The sequence below is a fragment of the Seriola dumerili genome, unplaced genomic scaffold (genome assembly GCF_002260705.1).
Source record: "Seriola dumerili isolate Sdu_G_001 unplaced genomic scaffold, Sdu_1.0 BDQW01000120.1, whole genome shotgun sequence".
In the NCBI taxonomy this organism is placed as follows: Eukaryota; Metazoa; Chordata; class Actinopteri; order Carangiformes; family Carangidae; genus Seriola; species Seriola dumerili.
In genome coordinates, this window is record NW_019174375.1 from 1,224,473 (window position 1) to 1,247,923 (window position 23,451).

General features: G+C 42.7%; 1 protein-coding gene across 1 annotated transcript in view; it reads right to left on the reverse strand.

Moving 5' to 3' along the window:
* LOC111223902 (GDNF family receptor alpha-1-like) overlaps positions 1–20,597 on the reverse strand; it is an 87,059-nt gene extending 66,462 nt beyond the window's left edge. The window contains exons 1-3 of the mRNA XM_022748200.1: positions 20,558–20,597; positions 19,749–20,054; positions 18,741–18,821 (exon numbers count right to left, since the gene is read on the reverse strand). Coding sequence (XP_022603921.1) covers positions 18,741–18,821; positions 19,749–20,054; positions 20,558–20,597 — 427 coding nt within the window. The remainder of the gene's footprint in view (positions 1–18,740; positions 18,822–19,748; positions 20,055–20,557) is intronic.
* Between the last annotated feature and the right edge of the window lie 2,854 nt (positions 20,598–23,451).

Here is a 23,451-nt window from a genome sequence, read left to right on the forward strand (position 1 = left end):
TATTCATGTTTGTGTTTTGCAAAATAAGGTAGACATATTGGCTGATGATGACTTCTCACAGATGTAAAGCATCCGGGTGTGTATGTCAGCTGAGGATATTCCAGTGCAGATCTGTCCGTCTGATTAATATCACCGTTACACAGTTTTCCCATCAGAAATTAAAATATAGAAATTGTATTTTTCAGCCGTAAAACATCCCACTCAAATCTCTCAAATCCCTCCAAGCCATAATCCATTACCCACAAATAATATAAATGCTCCTTATTATAAATAAACTGTTTTACGTTAATGTTAAAAAGTGAATGTTGGACATTAAATTATTACTTCTCACTCGCTATTTGCCTCAAAACTTTAATATGAAAAGTTATGCCTGATGCATAGCAGTGGAAAGTCTTTGTTTGCTTGCAATGACATTTTATTATTTTAATGATTTGCAACTGTAACCTAAAGACTTTGTTTTTTATCATCAGCTTAATATGAAAAAATCTGAAATATATTATTATTTGAAACTTAATCCTCCACATTTGCTTTAGTGCATATTGACCAATGAGTTAATGTTTACTCGGGTTTAAATGTAAATTCACACGACTATAAAACTTAACACAACTAACTAAATTCAAGAACATTGTCTTTATTTTCCCCATCGTTACTGTCACGATACTGAATTCTTTCCAGGAATCTTAGTGGGAAATTACAGACCTGTAGAATAAAGTCTTACATTTAATTTCATGGTATGATCGTAACCATATCACACAGTCCACTCGCAGTCAGACAGCTTGATGTACACTTGTGGTTCCTCCTCAGCAGAAACACATGTGTCACTCTCATGAATTATGTACTAACTAACATCTAATGGTTTTGTGCTTAATGACTGAACCCGTGACCCGTGCCGCACGCGCTTCACATCAAGAAAATAAATATTCCAGCGTCATTCTCACTGTTTGAATGATGGTCAACGACCTTTACCTTAAATATTTCATATACCTCCCTGCGTGATTGTTTGATCTTTTTCCATCACTGCATCTCTCATTTCATGCTTATTTTATGCAGATTTGTAATATTTTATGGAGGTGCCATAAGTTTTCTCTAAAAATGCTTATGTAAACTGTTACAGAGCTAAATAATATATTTACCTTACAGCTCTGTTTCTATTTAATCATCAGTATTTCACACTGAGGCTGTAAGAATTGTGCAAAGTCTCCACAAAAGGAACGAAAGCGTAAAAGCTCTGGGCGTGGCCCCTCATAAGCCTCTCTGACGAAGAATGCTGATTTAAAATAAGCTCTCTCTTTCAGACAGTCGTGACTCATTTGGTTCGGGAGGAGATTTTAGTCTTGCTCATTTAATGATAACGGCTCATCCAAGAGACAGCGGGCCAGTGGCCAAATCCTCCGAGCTGACGAGGCTACGAGATGATGACAGTGTGTTCTGGGTGGTACAGGGACTCATCGGGAACAGGTTTGATCATCGCCGTGGTAACTGTAATCCAGAGGTGTTTGTGCTTTTGCTGTTCTGTGTGTTTTCTTCAACTCTATTTTGAGTTCAAAACTTTTTAAAAAAAAGGCCGACGTGTGGCATCAGTTTATGATGCCAAGTGGTTAGGGCGCGTTCCACATGGGCGCAAATGCCCTAAGCAGCTGCGTCCGCGGGTTCGACTCCTGCTGCGTGTCGCTACCTGCTCTCTGTCCCCCTGCATTTCCTGTTTATCTTCACTGTCCTATTGTTTACAAAACAAAAACGCCGTGACACGTTTTACTAAACAGCTGTCAGCTCAATGTAGACAAGTCAAAAGTAGAATATCTATTTCTGAAATGTAGATGAAGTTATCCAAAAGATATCCAAAATCTAATATCGTGATACAGTCCAGCCCAAATATCGCGATATTTAATAATAACAACATAATATAATTATATTTTTGTATTTTATGTTTCAGGTAAATGATGCTGCCACTAAACAGCAGTTCAAAGTTTTATTTGTCACATGCCGAGGTGCAATGCACAGTTAGCAAAGCAGTGAAGGGCAGACTGTGCAAAACTACAAAAAACAAATTATTTAATTTCATATATTACGAAGAATATTACATATGGGGGTATTCGATATTAACAGATATCAGACAAGTCTTACTCTAAAGCTCAGACTCAGACTCTACAATGATTCTTTGTGACTACTGTGTAAAACACAAGCACCTCTCTCCTCCATCTTCTCCTCTCTCCTCTCTGGCTGTTTTCTCAAACTGTCAGCAACCGAGGAACCGCAGAACTCAACCACTTCTTATAAAAAAAAAAAAAAGATAGAAGCTTTCTCACAAAAGAAACCATTTCACATCCTTTCACTGAAAAGTTGAACTATTCTTGGCTTAAGAAAAGTGTTTCGACCTGACTGAAAAACAAAGAGCCCAGGGTGAAGCTGTTCTCCAGCGGGTCTGCTTCTCATCTGACGCGGAGCTGCTCTCCACATGACAGATTTGGGGGGAAAAGGGGAGAAAAATAAAACAAAGAATTTCCTCATGGTGGTCGATGCAGTTTAACACGGTTATTATTCATTCTAAGGGGTTGCACAGTTTAACCATCCTTTCTGTTCTAATTAAAAAGACCATCTGAATCGTGTGTCACCTTTGAGCTCTGATCCAATCCAATGACAACTGTGTGCAACGTCCCCTTCTATCAATATGTTTGATGTTTTATGGCAGAGCTGTTGGCCTCTCTTCCTCCACCAAAAAGTTAAGATTGTGATCACATGCCATTTGTTTGTGGAGGGAAAGTTTACACAATTTGGCCAGTGCAATTTTTGTTTTCTTCATTTAAAGGTCCCATCCAGTGTAAAGGTCTCTGTCCATGTGTAGTGTGATTATAGATCAGGTCTAGCTTCTATATTAATACTGTGAAAGTATCAAAGCCTCAGTCCACAGAGAAATGCACACAGCCTGTATTCAGAAACTGAGCCTTAAAACCAGCCGTTAGGACTTCCTGTAACTTTGTGATGTCACAACAAAGCAGTCACCAAGCCCCGCCCACCTGGACCCACCATCCAAACCTTTACAGGATTTGGTTTCTCTGAGTGTTTTTACCTGAAATCTGCGATATTGTTATTGGATCAGTCAGAAAACAGTCAGCCAATCAGAAGAGAGGCTCAGAGCCTCCTCTCTTCTGATTGGCTCACCGACCTGTTGTTACTAGAGCTCCAGAGAGAAGCCTGAGAGAGGAGATGTAAAACTACACTGAGATGGTTTTTTGGTTCTTAAAACACAGAAATGTTTTGGGTGAAATGTAAAATATGGGATCTTTAAATAAACGAAGAAGGTCAGAAAACTATAATGACGATACAAATAATGAGGTGAAAATAGCTGCTGCACAGATTCCCATTTAGTCTAGTTAACTTGAAACAAGTGATACTCATAAAGTGTGTAAAAGGCAGTTCATGAAGTCCATTCATTTCCTCTTTTTCAAATCCTCACTGTGGCGCCTTAAACGACATTTATCACCTGGGACGGTGGATCTTTTTAAATGACAATTTTGGAGAAACAGTATTTACAGTTAAGCCCTCGGCAGGCATCCATATTCCTGTCAGAGAAACAGAGGGATTGAAGTTTTTAATTAATCTGAACGCCAGCATCCCCGAAGATACACTCACAAATACTCTCTCTCTCTCCTACACACACACACCCACACACACACACACACACACACCCACACAACTCAGACTGTAGCAGGAACATTTAGGCGTGACAGGCGGAGAGTGGCAGAGCGACATATCAACCTTTGCATAAATGTCTCTCTGAGACACTTTGTCAAAATAAAAGTGTCTGAAGAGGCGGATGGAGCTTCTGTGCCCATCGCAAAATACTACAGAGCTGCACTACACCATGAAGGACCATACATCTACATTTTCATCATCCTAAATATCAGCTGACCTTTATTTGTCGAGCACCAATGACTTGATGAATAAAAAAAAAGAAAAACTAAACATGAGCTTATCTGAACTCACATGATCCTGCAGCTCCTCGTCTGTGTGTGCCAGTGCTACCACAGGCAGAGTAAACAATGATATCATATTTCACTGCTGCTTCTCACCTGTAATGTCTTATTTTTATGTAACAAAGGTTATTTTCCAGGCTCAACCTGAGTGACGGAGTAGCATCCTAGAGCACAGGTCTGTCTGATGCTGTTGCTCTTTTCAGCACAGAGGAAGCGTGCAACAGTAAATCCCAGCGAGAGGTTGTTTACATCAGGAGAAGCAGAAACAGGTAAAACATCAGTGTTTATTTAAATAATCCATTAGCCATTATGATATCCTGTTATTCAATATACTATAACTTCTTCCCCTCAAACATTAAAACTTTATTTATTTATTTTCTTTTACACATTTCACCCTCATTTCCATTCAAGTGTTTACTTCCCAAACTGAAAATATGTGTTAGAAAACAGGTAAGGTGGAAATGCTGCTAATGAAATCGAGAGAGACGATGTGTGCTGCCCCTCAGGTGTTAGTCACAACACACAACTCAGCGTGATTCAACCTCATCTCGCCGTTGATGCAATCCCCCCCTTCAGCAAGACTCGCAGCAGAAAACGTGCGTGTTTGCCAGCGAGTGAACATTTCTGTGTTTGGCCTCTTTGGTCGGTTGTGCGTGCAAACACGTTGCACCTATACATGTGCGATGTCCGAGAATTTATCTTTGAGAAAGGCCTGTGTCTTTTGCAGTTCTATAAAAGAATCTATTAGTATGCCACTTGCCTGTGTGTGTGTGTGTGTGTGTGCACACTGGCTGTATATGTACACCAAAATTGAAATTATGCAGTGAATTGCAAAATAATGGCCAAATTCATTCACAAAGACATAGCAAGTTAACTTTTCAGCAGGCCGTGATGCAAAATGAAATATTTCCTTTGCACCATCACAGCCTGCAATAAGCTGTTTTTGGCCATAAAACTAATGTAGCAGTCACAGACATTGACTGCCCTCTAAAATGGAAATTCATAAACCAAAATGCCACAGTGGGAATATCAAAATATGACATATCCTCTACTTCTTCCACTTCACCCCAACCCATCCACTTCTCTCTGTCTCTCCCCGCCTTCCCACTCCATCCCTCCGTCTCTTCTCCAGGGTTTTTACAACAGAGAGCACATCTGCTGTAAGAACTCCTCTGAAGGACATGTCTACCCTCCCTGACACAGCTGACTAAGCAGACAAACGGACGGACGGGCCAACGGACTGACACCTCCTCTCAGATGTGTCCCAGGGGAACCCAAAATCTATAACCAGCTTAATCTGATACCGAGGAAGGTAAAGTCGGTGTGAACGGTTCAACAGATCCAAGGAAGGGTTGAGATCACGGGTCTCATATTTCAACCACAAGCATCTTTGGAGCAGCTGCAGCTAAATTCTCAAGCTACTGCACCTTCATTTCAAATCCTGTAAAATATACTGTAATTCTGTGAACTACGAGACCGCCTTGACGGTTTGATCTTGATGCGGTTCAGATGTGGTCGGCTTCATCAGTAGTAAGGATGTAATCTCAACCAAGTGCAGGAAACAGCCCAAAACATGTGGGTTTATTGGTATAAACAGACAGAAGAGTTTTTGATAACCAGCGGCTCTTCACGCTCCGAAAAGCCCAGAACAAACAGAATGAGCCAGAGCAAACGGCAGTGTGCACTCATGCTCACCTTCAGCCTCTGTTTCTACATGTGTCATAAATTGGTCAGAAAGCAAGAAAACATTACTAATGATAAAAGAAAATGAAAACGTTTGTGATGCCCCTCATGAAGCAGCGGGGTCTACGGTCTCATTTTTGTTTTTGAAACTTGCAACCTCGTAATTGTGCAGAGTCAACAACTGCACAAAATTACTGAACAGTTTTTATTTTTTTCTCTACATTTCTACCCTGAATCATTTTGGAAAAGAAATCAACTGGCACAAGTTCAACTGCAGATACTGGAGACAATCTGAAGACATGGAACACGTCTGACTTTATCTCAAGAAAAACAATCATGCATGATTACACACACAAACACACACACACACACACACACACACACACACACACACACACACACACACAGCTCTATGTCGTTACCCAGTATGGCCCAATTGGGATGAGCTCTCCTGTTTCTACTGGGATCCTGAAGTTCCGTGGAGGAGGGGCTCCCTCTGCCCAGAGCGGGCTCTCTGCCCTGGGCGCCCCCCCTGCCTGAAGCCGAAGTTGCGGAGCCGCTCCAAGGTTCCCCACTCTCTGTAAGAGATGTGCTTCATTCAGGACCACCAACCAACACGGGCATCAGGGGTCATCAGGGTTCACAAAAGGTCACAGGGAGGTCAAGACTCCAAATGATACTCACAGGTCAAAGAAGGGGGGAGGGGGAGGGGGAGGGGAGGGGGTGTAAAACAAGAACCGGAAAGACAGCATTCAGATTCATTCAGCTGACGGGCAAAAGTCACATTCTGGGTGTTTTCCAGGTGGGCAAAGGTAAAGGCAGAAGGAGCAAACAGGAGCAAGGTTTCTAATGATTCCTGAGGTTCATTAAAAAGGAAGAATTGTGAGAAGAGTTCAGTACGCCACAGAAGAGAATGAGGAAAGAGGAGCTGTTGCCTGCAACGTCGCTGAGGGAGTATAGTTCTTATCTGCAGCAGACAAAGTCGGAAGAAGCTCTCTGCTCTTTTAAGTGTCGATGTCAATCAAGGAAATCACAGCTGGTCCAAATCACCTGCTCAGTGGCTCTGCATGAGCTCCACAACTGACACCGTTTCACACAAGAGATCACTGGTCTGCGTGTGTGCGTGCGCTTTAAGTACAAATAAAAAGCACAGTTGCAACATAAGAGCGATTTGGGTGGTGTTTCCATAGATTACCCATTGACAAACTGCACGTTCGGCGTGGTGAGAGATCGCTGTTTAGCCCACTTATGTGTGAAGAGAGTCTACACACAGCGGCATCGATCGAACACTGTGCTCGACTCACATGAAACAAGCCCAGAATAGAAGCATCTGAAGCTGCCTGGCAAATTGGGGGCACACAGTTATAGATTTTTAGTTGGGAGGACGGTTGTGGATGAAACAAATGCAAATTTATGTATCAATGCCCTCATTTAACATCTCTGAGAGCAAAGACTGGCACAGAACAAGAACTCAGCTGGATGCTGTTTGTGTGTGCATGTGTGTTTTCTGGGTGCCAGCGGGTGCATGCATTCTTGCACATGTGCGTGTGTGGGTGCATGTACACTCTTGGCTCTTGGTTGTGTATTTGTGTGTGTGTGTGTGTGTATGTTTAAGGCTGTGTTTGCTTTTCAGGGATGCTGCTGTTCTGTGATGAGAAGGAGAGGCACAAAGGGAGAAGAGAAGAGAGCGAGAGAGAGAGAGAGAGAGAGAGGGGTAAAGCTATTATTCTCTAAAGAGAGGAGTTTGTTAGTTAGAGACACTGCTTTAATCAGACGCACTGTAGCTATTGACAAACATGCTTACAGAGGACAGTGTGTAAATTCCAATCGACCAGTTGGAGCCTTCAGAGTGTGTTAAGCAGGAAGAGATTTGTATTGTACTGCTGTACCATGAGGAAGCAATAAAGTTCTGCAAATATTGCAATAGGGACGGGAAAAGAGGTCAGGTTTCACAAAAACATATGAAGCCAGATCACTGGCAAGCTGTGCGTGATGATCACACACTCACCCAAATAACCTTTTCATGCTTCAGCAGCCATCTACAACGTACTAATGATACATGCAACAACTACGTCACTACATAATCAAGAACTGGATGGAAGCTGCACGAGAGAACAGAATAAACCTGGACCCAACGGAGCAAGTATATAAAATATCATCACGATAACAAATCTATATGTGTTTATTTATTTTGCATGAGCAAGAAGCATAACAACAAGCTCTCAGCTTTTATGACTCTGCAAATTAAGGATGCAACAAAACAATATGACAGAAATGACCTGATGCAGTGACAAAAACAACTACAATACATTAGCTTTTGCACTGCTGGACAGGTTTTGAGCCAAAATACATAAATGCACCGGATGCAGTGGATTAATGAGAAACCAAGAAATCTTAACTCGTGCAAAACTACTAATGCTATTGTTTATATCGTCCCTGTTGACGTCTGACAGGGAAATCTGTCTCTCATGGATCTAGGAAATATCTACAGCACAACAAGACTTGGGCGAAAGAGGTCTAACAGAGACTGGAGGTAAGAATGAGACATTTCTACAATTTCCTGCAGGGGGAAGAAGCATAACTCTACAAATCCACTTGTATAAAAGAATGAAACAGTATAGCTCAGTCCGGTCCGGTTTGCTTTGATAGAGTATGAAATTCTATTAAGACACGACGAAAGCCCTGACGTTCGGAGCCGAGGCGAGTTAATCCTGCGAGTTGACTGTGTGCAGCTGAGGGCTTAGAGCAGCAGCTTAACACAAGGCCGTGACTCTGACGCACCTGCCACTGGTCGGCCACGGCCTCAGCCAGCCGAGCAAAACACAATGTGATTATAACAGGTCGTAATTAACGACGCTGTACTGAAACGATTCAACTTCATTGTTGATTCCAATGTAGTTAGTTGCCACATTTAAATGCATTTGAATTAAATGTGTACAGTGAAGTGTAAGTAAGTAAGTGGCTGAGGCGGAGTTAGAGTCCAGGTGCAGGCAAGTTGTTTTAAATGGACTAGATTACAAATAACCGTAGTTTCACTGACAACACTGGTAATTTACTGCTACTCCACTTCCACCATGCAACATCTGCACAGGCTGACTTAGGTGCATCTAATGTCAACCTAAATATGTTTTCACACTATATTATATACAATATTTTCGTGACAATGCTCTAAATCAAATGTTTAACTTAAGGAATTCCACTATACTATATTTCTGCTATTCATCATTTGCTTGCGAGTCTCTCGTGTGCACGCGTATTTGTGCATAACTACCTGCGAGGAGGTCTGCAACTGCGTATGTGAAAAGTTAATTGTCCATATTTGCATGCAGTATAAAGCAGCAGTGGGAGGCATACCTGGCACATGCTCCCTCCCGCTGATTTGAGCTGTCAACCGTATTTATTAACTATGATGAATCACCCCCCCTCCCCCTACTTCACATCCAATCAAAGACCTCTCAGAGGGACTCAAATCTGGTCACCTTTAGCTAAATGATTTCCTTGGCCCATGGTGTGCCAGCCAGCGATTGCACTGGCAACCTGACGATATGTCTGCTGTTAGAATTATTCTGCCAATGGCCCACAGCTGGATCAGTCATTTCTGAAACAGTGTGGTGAATTAAATGACCAGCTGACATGTAGCTGCAGCAGGAAGGAGAATTTTCTGCTTGGAATGAGGAAATATACGAGTAAAGAGTCATAGAGTCAGTGAGACACGGGATATAAAGGTGTTCTTTGGGCCTTGCCTTAAGGATGCAGATTAAATCTGATCTAGGTTCAATCTCTGCTGCATAATACAGTACATTTCACAATACAACCTGACAGCTACCACTGAATCAGAATAATCTTTCTTCTACAATGTAGAGGAATTTTCCTTGAGCCTTACCTTATTTTTTTTATCTTTTATTTTATCCCAAACCACCAATAACTTTAAGTTCTTGATATTTAACTAAAAATATGCTCATACATCTCTGAGAATCTCTGGATAGTTCACATTACCGCACGCTCGATGCTAAAAATCAACTGTACAGAGATGAGACAAGGTCAGTAAAAACACAAATCCCCAACAGGCCGTGTCCTTCTCTCAGAACACAAGAGTCTGCAACTGTACACCTCAAACCTTGCTGAAGGATAAAACCCTTTGATCCCAGCCTTGAACGGAAGAGCTTGGGCGGAAAAGAAGGAGGGAACAGGGGAAGAGGAGGGAAATCAATAGATTCTTGTAGACACAGCCTCAAGTTTCCAATCTAACACAGCGCCGTATTGATTAGGCTCCATATGAGACAAGGCACTGGGACAGTAATGTCAGCAGTGGATTTGGGAGTCTTTAAGGAAAAACAAACCCCTGTGCAGGCGATGGGATGGCGAGATCTACAGAGAAGGCATGTTAGCAGAGCAGCTCAGGATGTGTTCAGGCACAGTGTTCAGTGTAGGCCACCTGTGTTTTGGCAGCATTCAAAACTATATTCAACAGACTTGAATGATAAAAACACGCTTTGGGTCGTGTTCAGGTTCATATAACGAGAGTGAAGTGCGAGCCCTAGTCTGACGGACTGATTGAAGTAGGAGGGATCGGCTCTGTCAGACGTGCTGTCAGAGACTGACACCTGAAAAACGCCGCTAAAAGGCTTTTTCATCTGAGTGGACTCGCCATCGGACTGCTAACATCACCAACACTTCCTGTCACACATCCAAAGTTTTCATGTTCCTCAACCTTGCAGAGTTTGTTAGAGACGGGTCTCTGGGCGTCACAGCGGTACGATCTCGACAAACCGAGATGATTCTGAGGTGTGATGTGTTGTGTTGTTGAAACTAGCTCGGGAAGGGGTGGGAAGAACAATGAGTGAGGAATGAATATGCATGTCACAGAGTATAAGGAAGGAGGAAAGTAATCTGGATAAAAGTGTCTGGAAAAAGCCTCCGATTTAAATTTCAAAACTGAAGTTGCTGTGAGTCAGACGGGGCTGAGAGCTGCACCTCTCGTCTGTGACTGACGTGCAGGAAAAGAAAAGCATCACTTTTAATGATGCAGCTTGAATGATATCAGCTTCAGGGAACTGAATCATTTAGCTTATGAAGATGAAGGAGTAGTTTTCTGGGATACGATGCTTAAGGGCGACACTGGTGAGGTCACAAGTGCATGACTGTGATACCAAAACTAAAACCAGGAAAACTCATGACTGCATCGGCTGCAGTGCTTGTTCCTGGAAAAACATATGTATTATATTTCATAGTTTAACCACTCTGGGTTTCCATGGTGATCCCACTTTTTCTCTCCTTAATTAATCTATTCAGTTGTTTCTCATTAAGTCACTTTCCTTCGTTCTCATTAAGATTATTTTAAATATGTTTGATGGGGCTTCTATATTTGCTCTTTTCTCACTGTCAAAAGTAAAAAAACATCTGTGTACGTTTCTTCGCAGGTTTTACGGACTGGAAGGACTCATCATCATCATCATCATCATCATCATCATCATCATCATCATCATCAGCATCAGCATCAGCATCAGCATCACTCGCCTGAAGGTGAACAAACAGTAAAGAAACACCCACGCCTTCAACAACTCCTATAAGGTAAACACTAAATCTGCTTGGTGGCAAACAGTGTAGGACAGTTTATATCCAGAGCAATTCTCAGCAACAAATGCATTTGACTGAATAAGTGTGAGGCCACACAACGGCAGAAAAAAATAAAAATAAAATAGGTGTGCTCAGTCAACCAACTCAGGATAAATAAAGGCAGAAAAATAAAGTTAGGAGAAGAAGCAGGATAGCCTCTCTCTCTCTCTCTCTCTCTCCAAAAGATACAGCAGCACAATAAATTATGTTTCTACCTCTGTAATTCCTCTGCATTCCCTCACCGACTCTATCTCGCACTCACATAAACGCGCGCACAGATTCAGGCATTACACGCAAACATAAGACGGGGAAAGAGATAGCGGTAGACACTCTTATCTCTGAACATTGGCAGCTCATAATGAGAGCGACTTCCTCTGCAGCCAGTGGTTGAGTGTTGCTGACAGCCTCTCAGCCCCGCGCGTCAGCACGGGGAGATTTGAAGCACTGCCTCGGCTTGACAGCCAGGCCACGCACTTACAGATGTTTTCACACTCACGACACACACACATATATACACACACATATATATATATATACACATATGCACACATTGCTTGCGACTGTGCTTCAAGGTTGACTTCAGTAGTGGGAGGGAGGAGGACAAGATGTGTTTGAAGTCTTGACACATGGAACAGACACAATATTGAGCTTTGGTGTATTGGGGCTTATGAGTGGTGAGTGGGTGAGATACAGAGAGATGCTGCACCAGCCAACTGGGAGGAGGACAGAGCTTAAGGAGAGAGTTTAAGCCAAGCAGACATCAATACACACAGATGAGGAGAAAAATTCATTACAAGCCCGAGAACACAGTTTCTGATTACTGCATAGCCGCCTGTAAGAAATTTGAAACATGCACAGGCTGGAGATAAATAGCCGAAAGACTCACTAGCTTTAGCTGAATTTAAGTTATAGTTACTGATGCCCTTCACATGCAAGGTAAGGGAAAGACATAAGGGGGAAAAGGTTTAGAAAAAGTTTTAAAAAATTCCACCATGCTATGCTGTTTATGATAAAGTTTTAAAGTACAAACAGCAGTTTAAGATAAGTGCTGCCAACCTAAATGCTATATTATCACTTCAAAACTGCCAGACAACTGTAAAAGGTCAGTGTGCGGGCCAGAGTGAAAATGATAGTAGTGTAAACTCATCTTTATTCATAGGTAGCACCTCCTGAAATCTGTGATGTTCTTATCCATTTTCAACCGCTGCCATCCCGTCATTTCCACCACAGCTGCTGTATTTACGTTAAGTCATTTCTGGCCGCTGCCCAGACTGTCGATTACGGCCCGTGTCACTTTTTGCCCCGTGTTCCATCTCTCTTACCTCTCATCGTATTCGTGCTAAATGACAATTGGCTCGCACAGTCTCATCTGCAAACAGAGCGATCCGTGCGCTGTAATCTTTGTGGCGATATGCCAAAAAAAAAAAGGTTTTGAAACCGTTTCATATATCCCCCATTCCTCAGATGTAGTCAATCATATCTCAGCTGCGCTCTTGCAAGCCACGAGAATTATAAAATGAGAGGTCACGATGATCAGGAGAGCCGGGCATGTAATATATTTCAGATTTCAAAATGTCAAAAAACAAGATGACGCAAAAGGACGACAAGAACAAGAAGTCGATGTAGAGGTGGGAAGAGGACGGCGGAATAACCTGTGTAGAAAATGTTCTGGAAAGGATACAAAAGGTACCCTGAGCAGAACACTTTAATACGAAACTGCTGTGTATTCATCCATTTCCTACAACACTTTTGATTTTCCAGCGGCCGGGGCCAAATGGTGTGGCAGTAATTCTAAGTCCACTTGAATCTCAGAATAATGTTCTCTGTTTCTGTGTTGCTCCCTCCTGCATGGATCACTGACTCATAAACACGGGCGACTGGTGAAGACAAAGGCAGCCATTTCATCTAAACGCCGCTCTCCACTTCCTCTAAGCTTGCATGAAAGTCTTGTGGTGTGATAGAAAATGATTGTAATCCTTGTAGTATCCAACTTCTACAACGCTAGCATCTTACAAACCAAGCAAGCACAGAGAGGTTACACGTCAAAATGTACAGATGTACAGTATATGCAGTGAAGGAAAATGCTAGTTTTCCACACCTTACACAGGCGAACTTGTCTGTGTCTATGTACTGTATGTCATGCAAGTTTTATGAGCCAACACCAGCAGGGAAGCAGTGGTCTCAGTGGTTTTCACAGGCAGAGGAAGAACTCAGTGAGCCCTTGAGTGAACTGAGACAGAGACATCAAAAACAGGTGGAGCTGCTAAAAACAGACGAGAGAGGAACTCAACATTGGGATATTTTTTTGGGAAAGGAAATTAAAGAAAGCAACAACCAACAGCCTGAATTCAAAAATGGAATGGAAATCATGACAAAACCCACATGCACGTGCTTCTAGATATATATATATATATATATATATATATATATATGTGTGTCCTTGTTTCGTGCCACCTGAACTTGTGTTAAATGCGTGTTAAATATTTCCTGTGTGCAGCTCACATTCACAGGTTCCAGATTTAAAGCTGTAATCACAGGAATGAGAATATGGAGATCGCAGCTTTTATATTGTTTGTATTATGGAAACAAATTATAACACTCAACTGTGAAAATATGACCTAACTGGAAAAACACAAAGTTTCCATTAGTTGTTGTGTGTGTGTGTGTGTGTGTGTGTGTGTGTGTGTGGTGTGTGCATGGAGAGTGGTCTCTCTATGTGTCATCTACTGAATCATCATGTCAGCCTACAGGGGAAGTGGCAGTGTTGCTGGTCTTACAACACTCCCAGTGACTTCCAAACAGCAAAGATACACTGATCAGGACAGACACCATGGACTACGAACACAGACGAGATGGCATGCAGACTGTGCTGTGTTTGAAGTCCATTGAAAAACCTACAGCAATCTCAAGATTCATCATCATGTCCACAAATATAGGCCTCAAACACCAACATGGATCTTTCTAAGGCTTCAAATAATCAAAATAACACATTTAAATGATCGTGCAGCCAGCCTTTGTTGTTAGTATATACAGTCATTTCGCCAAAGTCGTGCCTTTAATTTAAAGTCTCTAAAAGCACCGCTGAGGAGTTCACCATCGCAGACTGCTCCTCTGCTGCAGCTGCTCTTTTTATTTTTTTTTCTTTCCTGGTGCAGAGAAGTGAGATGCTCACACTTTAATGTGACTCACTGGACTCAGCCCCAGAGGTAGAGGCATTCTGCCCCAGGTAAAGCCTAAATTAACCCACTGGAACTGCTGTGTGTTGCGTGCACGTCTATGAGCTAGAATGTTATATTTCAGTTTTTTCCAGTGCTTTATATATTTTATATCCAATGTATTTTATTATTTATTTAAAAAAAAAAAAAACTTAAATAGCCACTTCCAGAGATTTACTGTGACTAATGATTAGTGATGAAGATGATGACAGGAGGTGGTAAACAGGATCATCTGTTTTCTGCTTCACACTTGCACTAAGAACCTTTAAATCTTTACACTGATGGACTTTTGTTTGTTTAAATCTTAACCCCTGTTAAGTTCGATTTAATGATTTTCTGTAAATCAGATAATAATGCATATATCTGCTTCAGCTGCACCCGACACGTCTCTCTAATGAAACCGGACTGACGCCTATGGACGAGTCATCTGGAACAGGTGTTCAGGGCACAGCGGCGTGTGCGTTTGTGTGTCTGTGCATCTGTGCGCTGCATGTACGGGTGTCACTGCGGATTAGTGTCTTCGGTCAGAGACATAGGGTCGACTACGGAATTACAGCATCACTGTGTTTGCCTATTGTTCCTGTAGCCTGGACCACCCAGTCGTCCTGCCTTACCCAGACGGACATGATAGACGTTCAGAGAGACTCCTGAAATAAGGGGCTGACCACAGACTGCTGACTTGAATCACAAGGGCCATTACAACATCAATATATCATCTAGTAATTTGCATCTACTAGAACTACAATAAAAGTTTGAAGGTATGTATGAGACCAGAAACATGATGATATAGGAGACATAAAAGAGAAAATGTTCAGAGACCTATAGAAAGACAATGAGAAAAACAATCAAATCGGGAATTGCACTGTGCTCTAATATCACTCCTACCTCAAATATAAAGTTCTGTGTGAAACAAGACCTAAATTTGCATAAGTTAAAATGAGAATCCCTAGAGAGTGCTTCTCATATTGCTCCCCCTTTTTTTAAATGATGTTTGTTATTGTGGCTTTTTTTGTTGTTGTGTACATTTCTAGTCCTCTGCTCGGTCGATTGAGCTGAACCTTAGAACTGAAACATACAAAGCTGTCAGAGTGAACACGCTGTAACCTCTAATCATTTCTGCCTCGATCCTTCTCCCGTCACCTTGGCCTTTCATTTTCACAGAAATGGCAGAAGAGGTAGAGTGATCTCATGCTTTCTGTTTTTTAACCCCCCCCCCCATCCTCTTCGCCTTACCCTGCTATTCAATGATTAACCCTCACCCCTGCAGCCTTCTCCTCTCACCCCTTCATCCCCTGCTGTATGATTCTCCTCTAATGATCAGACGCTATTCTCCTTCTAGTTCAATCCCTTTCTGCATGATCCCCCTGCTCTGTCACATGCATTATTACGTTGGTCCAAAGACTGTCAGTAAAGGCCAGTGCGATGATCCGGAGACAGCTGAACTTCTCCAGCACAGACATCCAGCAGGTGAGGATGCAGGTTTCCTTGATCTTACACTGACAGGGGTTTCTAGTTGTTTCTGCAGCTCAGTAAACTTAAGTCACCCACAATGTTGAACTCACTGAGCTCAATCCGCTGCACATCCATGTCCCGCGTATCCAACCGGTCTATCAGATGTAACAACACGGGCCCATACTTCTGAAAGTTTCCTGAATCGTGTCGTAAACTTCGACTCAAGCTCGCTCATGTATTTGTATACTGCAAAGACAGCTCCCTTACGTGTCTGAAGAGGCAGAAAAGTGGAGGCAGCAACATCGCTTGCCAACAAAACCCGTCCATGTGTCCGACGTGTCCAAAACAGTTTGACTTGCACCTTGCAGTTGGAAATTGAGCTTGATGAGGAGTGCTATAATATCCGTGAGAGTTTCACAACCCACAAGTCTGATGGCATCGAAGCAGCCGTCAAACTGCGCCTGAACTTTTTCCACAGCTTACCCACCTGACCGCTGAGTGGAGCGGGATACGTTTTGTATGCGCAGTCCACTTCCTCGAGCAGGGGCCGGAACTGTTGGCGTGTCAGAGCAGATCGCTTAACTATGAGGTCAATAACCTTCATCACTGCAGCCGTAACTTCATTTAGACCTGAATTTGACATTTTGCACAGAGGCTTCCTCTGTGTATTATGCAGTGCAGTTTCATAATGGGGTGAGCAACTTTTTCAACCTCAACTGATCTCACAGCTGCCCCCCCGTTTCCCCCGAGCATGGCGGGGACACCATTGAATCACAGTATCTCGCCGTCACTGCCAAATGTACCACAGCATCTTTTAACCCCGCTGCTGTTATTTTATGCCATTTCTTTGAGGCGTCGCTCAACACTTCTAGCTGACATTGGAATATCTATTGGTAAACCTTCAAACAGAACATCTGAGCTACGGAGAAAAGCCTCGTTAATATATTTGTCACCAGTAAATATCTCTATCCGAGATAATGCAATAGCTTGCTTTAGTCTCTGAGAGCGTCGGCTATAACCGGGCGCGGCACATTTGATCGATTCTGCGTTGTCTACCTGATGTTTGAAAGTTTCCTCATGCTTCGTCTCAAAATGGCGCTCAACGCTCTCCAACATTTTCAAAACATAAAGTACACACAGCACTGTCCATTGCTTCGTTTTTAAAAGGAGGTCAACAAGACAAATGGGTTGCGAACCACTTAATCAATCCATGGAAAATAATCTACAAATCTAAAACTTGATCAGTCATTTGAGTCATTAAGAAGACAAAAACAACAACTGCTCGCTGATTCCAATTTCTCAAACGCAAGTTTTTTAAATAAATGAAATATATTTGGGTTTTGGACTGTTGGTCAAACCAGACCAGTTTCACTTCACCTCGGGCTCTGAGACAGTGGGATGCACTTGTTTTTTTATTTTGCTTGATTAATTGTTTATCACATATAATCACAAATTAGTGAAAACATAACAAAAAAACCCTACAGATTAATTAAAAGTGAAAATAATCAATAGTTGCAAACCCCTCTCTCCCTAACTGTACTTTAATGATAGGCTCAGTCTGGTTTGATGTTTGATCTCTGCTGCTTGTAAAGAGAGATCTACGTACATACGAAGCCATCAATCAACATAAGGAGGCATTTGAACATCAAGTAAGGAGTGTCTGTCTTCACTATAAGAACGACACTATAAATCTGTCTGTTCCCACTCCTGTGGGCCTGTGGGTGTCTTGTCCTTGCTGAGACTGGACGGCAAATTAAGGGCCAGAGACATATAGTGTAGTACAGTGTGACACAGTGGGATTTTTTTCTTTTGAAAGTCCTCCTCTTTTTCTAAAGAGTAACAAGGGGGGGGGGGGGGGGGGGATACAAAAAAAGCTTTTTCTTTAGACTCAAATCGGTCATGAAGTCAGTACCCAGTCAAAGATTTTGTTTATCTGCATCTCACCACCCACATTATGATCCCTCCCTACTGTGGAAGCGCTGGTTTAGGGCGAACCAGCCTATTGTGAGATTAAAATGACAGAGGCAACAGAAACAAAAGGCTCCTCTCTATCAAAAAGGGGTCAAAATATCAGCCTTGTTATTTGAAGATGTGGAGGCAGTGTGCGTCTGTTTGATTTGACACGGTGTTCATCATCACCTGCGGTGTAATAATGAAAATGTAAGCAGCTACATGACTGCGCCACATTCATACGTCAGGCTCTCAAACACCCTCAACAGTCTCAACCATGGGATCACAGAGCACCCGAGTGCATGTGGAAGAAGGGAATAACATCGCCATCTAGAGGCTTGAGTCAGCATCGCTCCCACAGACACATACACATACACACACACACACACACACACACACAGATCTGAGCAGAAAAATGCCTGTCATGCTCTCTCCCACGTTGCTCACAGAGCTTCTCACTCACTCTTTTCAACAAGTGGATTCGAAAAAGCCACGAGAGGAAAGCTGTTCAAAACCGCAGCGAAATGCACCAGCAAAACAGAGCCCTCCAGAGCATTTAGCTACTGCTTGACGAGAGTCAGAACTATAGCTCCCCGTGCAAGGTCACTTCCAGCCAGCATGCAATGTTGCTGGGACAAGAACGAGGGGAGAGAAAGACAGATAGCGGAGAGGATGAGGGAGGATAAATACTCGACACACAGATAACCTTCGGTGAGAGCATGCACAGCTTCGAGATTAACCGTATCTCAACTGAGACAGGTGACCAATGAAACAGTGAAAAAAATAAATACTAAGGGATGGAGTGAAAGTCTCCACAAAGCAGATTTTTTAAAACATTTTTTATCCTTACCTATGATGGGAGCCAGGCGGAAAATGTCAGATAGACGGCTGTTCACGGGTTCATATGGAGAATCTTCCAAGAAATCGTTACCTGTGAGGAAGATAACCACGTTTAGATAGATAGCTAGATAGATAGATTTTTAACCCCCTCCTGTTTTGTTTATCCTCTTTCACCCCTCACATTGGACTGCATGTGACATGGGTTATTTGGGTCAGTCGATATCCACGCTGGCACACAGCCACACGCTTGATTAGGCAGGTTGGTCAGCTGTGTTGCACAACTGGAAGTCAACTCGCTGGCGATGGGGCTGGATGCAGTTTAGGGACTAGAAGCCCCCCCCCCCGCAAACGATCAACACTTTAAGATGGCACTGCCAGCGCCGAGGAGCTTCACGCTCCATTACCTTCAAGGGAAGTGATTTAGGAGGTCAAAATGTGCCTCCGCTCTGCAGGACCTCGGCTGAGAACCGAGTCAGGGGCCAAATTTGAAATAAAGTTGAGTGACTGTGCGTGATCGTGTTGGACTGTTAATACATGCAGAGCTGTGTGCTACTTTTTCAGTTTTTGTGTTTGTGGTAACAGGGGTAGGGAGGGTCACAGAGCTGGAGGGGGAAGGAGGGCGGGTGAGGACTGATGCTGCCCCCTCCATACAGTAGTGGGAGGAGCTGGTGCAACTAATCATCTCACCCCTTTCCAGAACAGATGTGAAAACCAATGGGGGAATGTCCATTTCACTTTAAATATAGCTGCTTAGTGTTCTCTAAATGTAGCACTCATACCCAAACAAAGACCCTGAGGGACTTTGTGGGGTACACCCAGGGGAAAAAAAAAAGTATTCTGAGTTATTGATCCATCCTCTGATAGACCTTTAAACAAAACCATGAAAAGCCTGGAAACAAGTCTCCTCTCATCAGAGGTAGACACATTACCAGGATCTGCTGAAAGGCTGATGGGTCTTTGGGTTGGTTCTCCACAGGAGAAAGTTCCACCAAAAACAAAAAAAATCACCTTAACTAACCTTGCAACGCCTGATAGATCCCCCAGTAAATGCGCAGGCAGTTCTTCTCTTTCTTCATGCCCCTTTTACACCGGCAGTTGTACAGCGGGCTCTGCTTGAGCGCGTCCATGGCGCTCCTGCACTCGTCCTTGGCCTCCAGGCCGGCCACCATGCTGGAGTTGCTCTCCTTGCCGCCGGTCGCGCACTGCCTCATCGTGCGGTACTTGGTGCTGCACCCCTGCTCCTTCAGGCACTGCTCATTGGCTCTCACACAGTCCAGCCGGGTGGCCCCAGCACGCAGGTTCTCCTCGGCGTAAGACAACACATCTGGAAACACAAGTGGCATTTATTATATTATAATTAAATTACAAAAAAAAAAAAAAAAAATTTAAATAATGGCTCTTTATCGGTTCCTTTTCTCTCTTGTTGACTGTGCCCAAATATTCAAAACCCGAAGCAGTTTGCAGGACGCTTTCAGGGATTAAAATATTACACAGATGAGCTTTTATTTTCGTGCGACACGAGTTCCATCATGCCGATGAAAACGCACGGCTGATTGTCAACTTGCTTTCATGCGCAGTATTGTTAGATGAAGCACCGACAGCTCCTGACGGACTTTTTCGTTTTGGAGCAGTTTGGATTATAGTGTGTACAGTAGCCTCCGCACGTTACCCGTATAACCCCCGTGAGCAGCCGCTGCCTCTCTGCCGGACTCGCCCTTATTATTGCAGCTCACAAAAAAAAGCTTAACACAAATATTATATTCACCTATGTGATAAATGAGTATCAAACGGAGAGCTGTCGGCGGGAATAAATCAAGTAAAACTTACCTAAAAGAGGCAGAAGGACATACAATACTGCGAGGATCATCGTCTTCCTCTCAATGTGAAACATAAACCGTTGTTAGAAGGAAATCTGCGACCTAAAAGCAACTTAACAGTAGTTTAATTCCCAGGGTACTTCCACTGTTTTGAAATCCATTGAAAAGACGTAGCAGTGTGCGCTCCGCTGTACAGAACAGATCCAGCTCGCCTCATGCGAGAAATTATTTCCCCTCCAAAAGTGTCCAGTCCCGATTCTGCAGTTTCTCTGACTCTTAATAATCTCTAGATTTAAAAAAAAAAAAAGAAGAGGAAGCGCTCCTTTCTCTCTTTCTTTCCTTCCCGTGCGGGTGGTCTTCTCACCGCCGGGGAGACAAAGACAAGGGATCAGAGCAGCGGTGGAGGCGAAAACGGGCGAGTGTCCTCCAACTCCAGCCAGTGGGATGTTTGCGTCTGTGCGTCTGAGCGCACACAGCCAACTGGAGCCACACCGCTGTCTATAGCGCATTCAGCAGGAGGAGAGTGCCAGCTTCCCTCTCGCATTGAAAGTACAGTAATGTTATCATAAATGTACAAAGATAGGCCTTCTTATCTCAGCAAACCCACTGCTTTCTTTTATGGCAATATCACAATGACAAAACAGAAAGCAAATAATTAGCTTTAAGTTCACTTAACTCACTAATGAGCACCGGGGACGTAAGTCCCAGAATAGCACCATGATAAGGTAACCGTCACTGACGAGTTGCACACCAACTACAAATCTTTTTTGGTTTATTATAGATTTTTTTTTTAATAATAAACTTTTAGTAAACTTTCCAGCTCAGATCGCAAAAGTAAAAAAACAGAAAAGAAAACAAGAACATAGTCCCTTTTCCAGTTCATTAACACACATATAGGTCGGTCTATATAACAACAGAGGGCATGTGGTTGCATTTAATATGTTATGAAGCAGCACCATCAACTCTAGAAGAGAGGGGATTGGTTTTACATTTCAGTATTAGTGCGCTGACAGGGAGACAGGGCAAAGAGCGTGACTCAAGTGCATTTTTACGGCATGATTAATATAGCAACCTGTGGATTAGCTTATATGGCAATTTCTTAGGTCTGAATCCCCTTCTCAACTTGAGTGACAAAATGAATGGACATATTTCAGCTGCACACAACTCACTGCCTATTCATGGTATTTCAAGCATGCGTGTGTGGCTCCTCCCAGTTTGCTTTAATGTTAATCCTATTTGAAAATTAGAAGAAGAAATAAAAAAATGTTATTCAACAGTAGCTGCCAACTGTGAAGAGACTATGTTGTTAGGGCGTGTGATACTGACACACTTCAGGGGCTGTAATATAAAAAATATGGTCTCTACAAAATATGTTGATGTGATGCTTGTCAACTAAAGCAGCCTGACAGCGCTGCACTGAGGAAATCCTGCCTTCAGTTCACACAGGGGGAAGTGGACAGACACTGTGTGACTGTCGCCATCTGTTGGTGGTTTTAAAGTAAAGGTCACAAATGCTGATCTCACACCATTTATAATAATTTCAAACAATGCTATATATCTCGCAGAAGATATTTGATGTTAGGATCAAAAAAAAAAAAAAAAAAAGTTTTGCTTGATCAATAGGCTATATTGTGAAATGGCTGGGAATCAAACAAACAAATAGAGGATGATTATAATAACAGGGATGATGCATCATGCGACTTGTAACTCTTCCTATAGCTCATTGATTGCCCATATGGTCTATTCAGGGGCTAATCCACTTGGCTAAATACATGGGACCAGACTATGTCAATGAACCGCTCTCTGCATTAAACGCTGAACTGAATCAATCAAGGATGCTGGCACCCCCACCCACAGTAAATCAACCCTTATACATACACAGAGAGAGAGCAGGTGCATTCAGAGATGGGATGAAATAGCTTATGTAAACGTCAGTGAATAATCCTTTATTGAAAAGGAAGCCGTGATTATTATAGGTACAGTGACAATCCTGCAAGATACAGTCACTTTTCAAAATGACTTTCAATTTTGCTAAATGGAAATGCCACAGGCCAATATCCGCAGCTCTTTTTTCTTTTTACAGAGCATGACTGGAAAAGAGACAGAAAATGGGTACAAATGAGCGACAGGCTCAAAGTACTATCTGGGCTAATTGTCTGCTTATAATTTGATGACTTCGCTGTTCTAAAGTCTCCAAAGGGAACCTTGGCAGTCAGGGGGGAGACTCAGACTGGTGATTTATGAAAAGCCACAATCAATATGTGATATTAATTTTGAAAATGAATGTCAGAATGATGTAGTCCTCGGGTCATTTAACGTTTCACGCTGTAATGTGCTTCATGGCACCGGATCAGAAGCTTTCTCTGTTCCGGTAGTGAAACGACAAAATTGCTCAAAGTCAGGGGATTGTGTGACAAATGTACGCAGCGTATCTCAGCGGATTACTGTTGAGAAGGCTGAGTGTGCCGATATAGCACTTAATAAAAGTTCAACACAATGAGTGGGGACACACACTGATGAAAGTGCTCTGTTGGTGAATACAGTTGGCTAACCGTACTGCAAGAAATGTTGAAACGCTAAATTAATAACGTAGGGTTAAATCAATCACAGTTCACATTGTGCATCCGGTGCAGGCAACAGTCACGCTAGCTAACGACGCGAGCCTTAAACAAACATAACTACTGCTAGCATGATTTTAGCTAACGCTAGCTACGCTGACAAGCTATTATTCTTTCAGCAGTTTCCTTAAACTGTTTTTTTTACAAAACTGCGTCTGTTAACGTTTCCACTCTCTCAAAAGAGTAACTTCGCAGAAAATAACTTTTATCAGCACTTTTGGTTTTGTTTGCAGTGTGTAGAGGGGAAAAACAAACCAACCGTGTCAGCGCGTGGGTGGGGCATGAT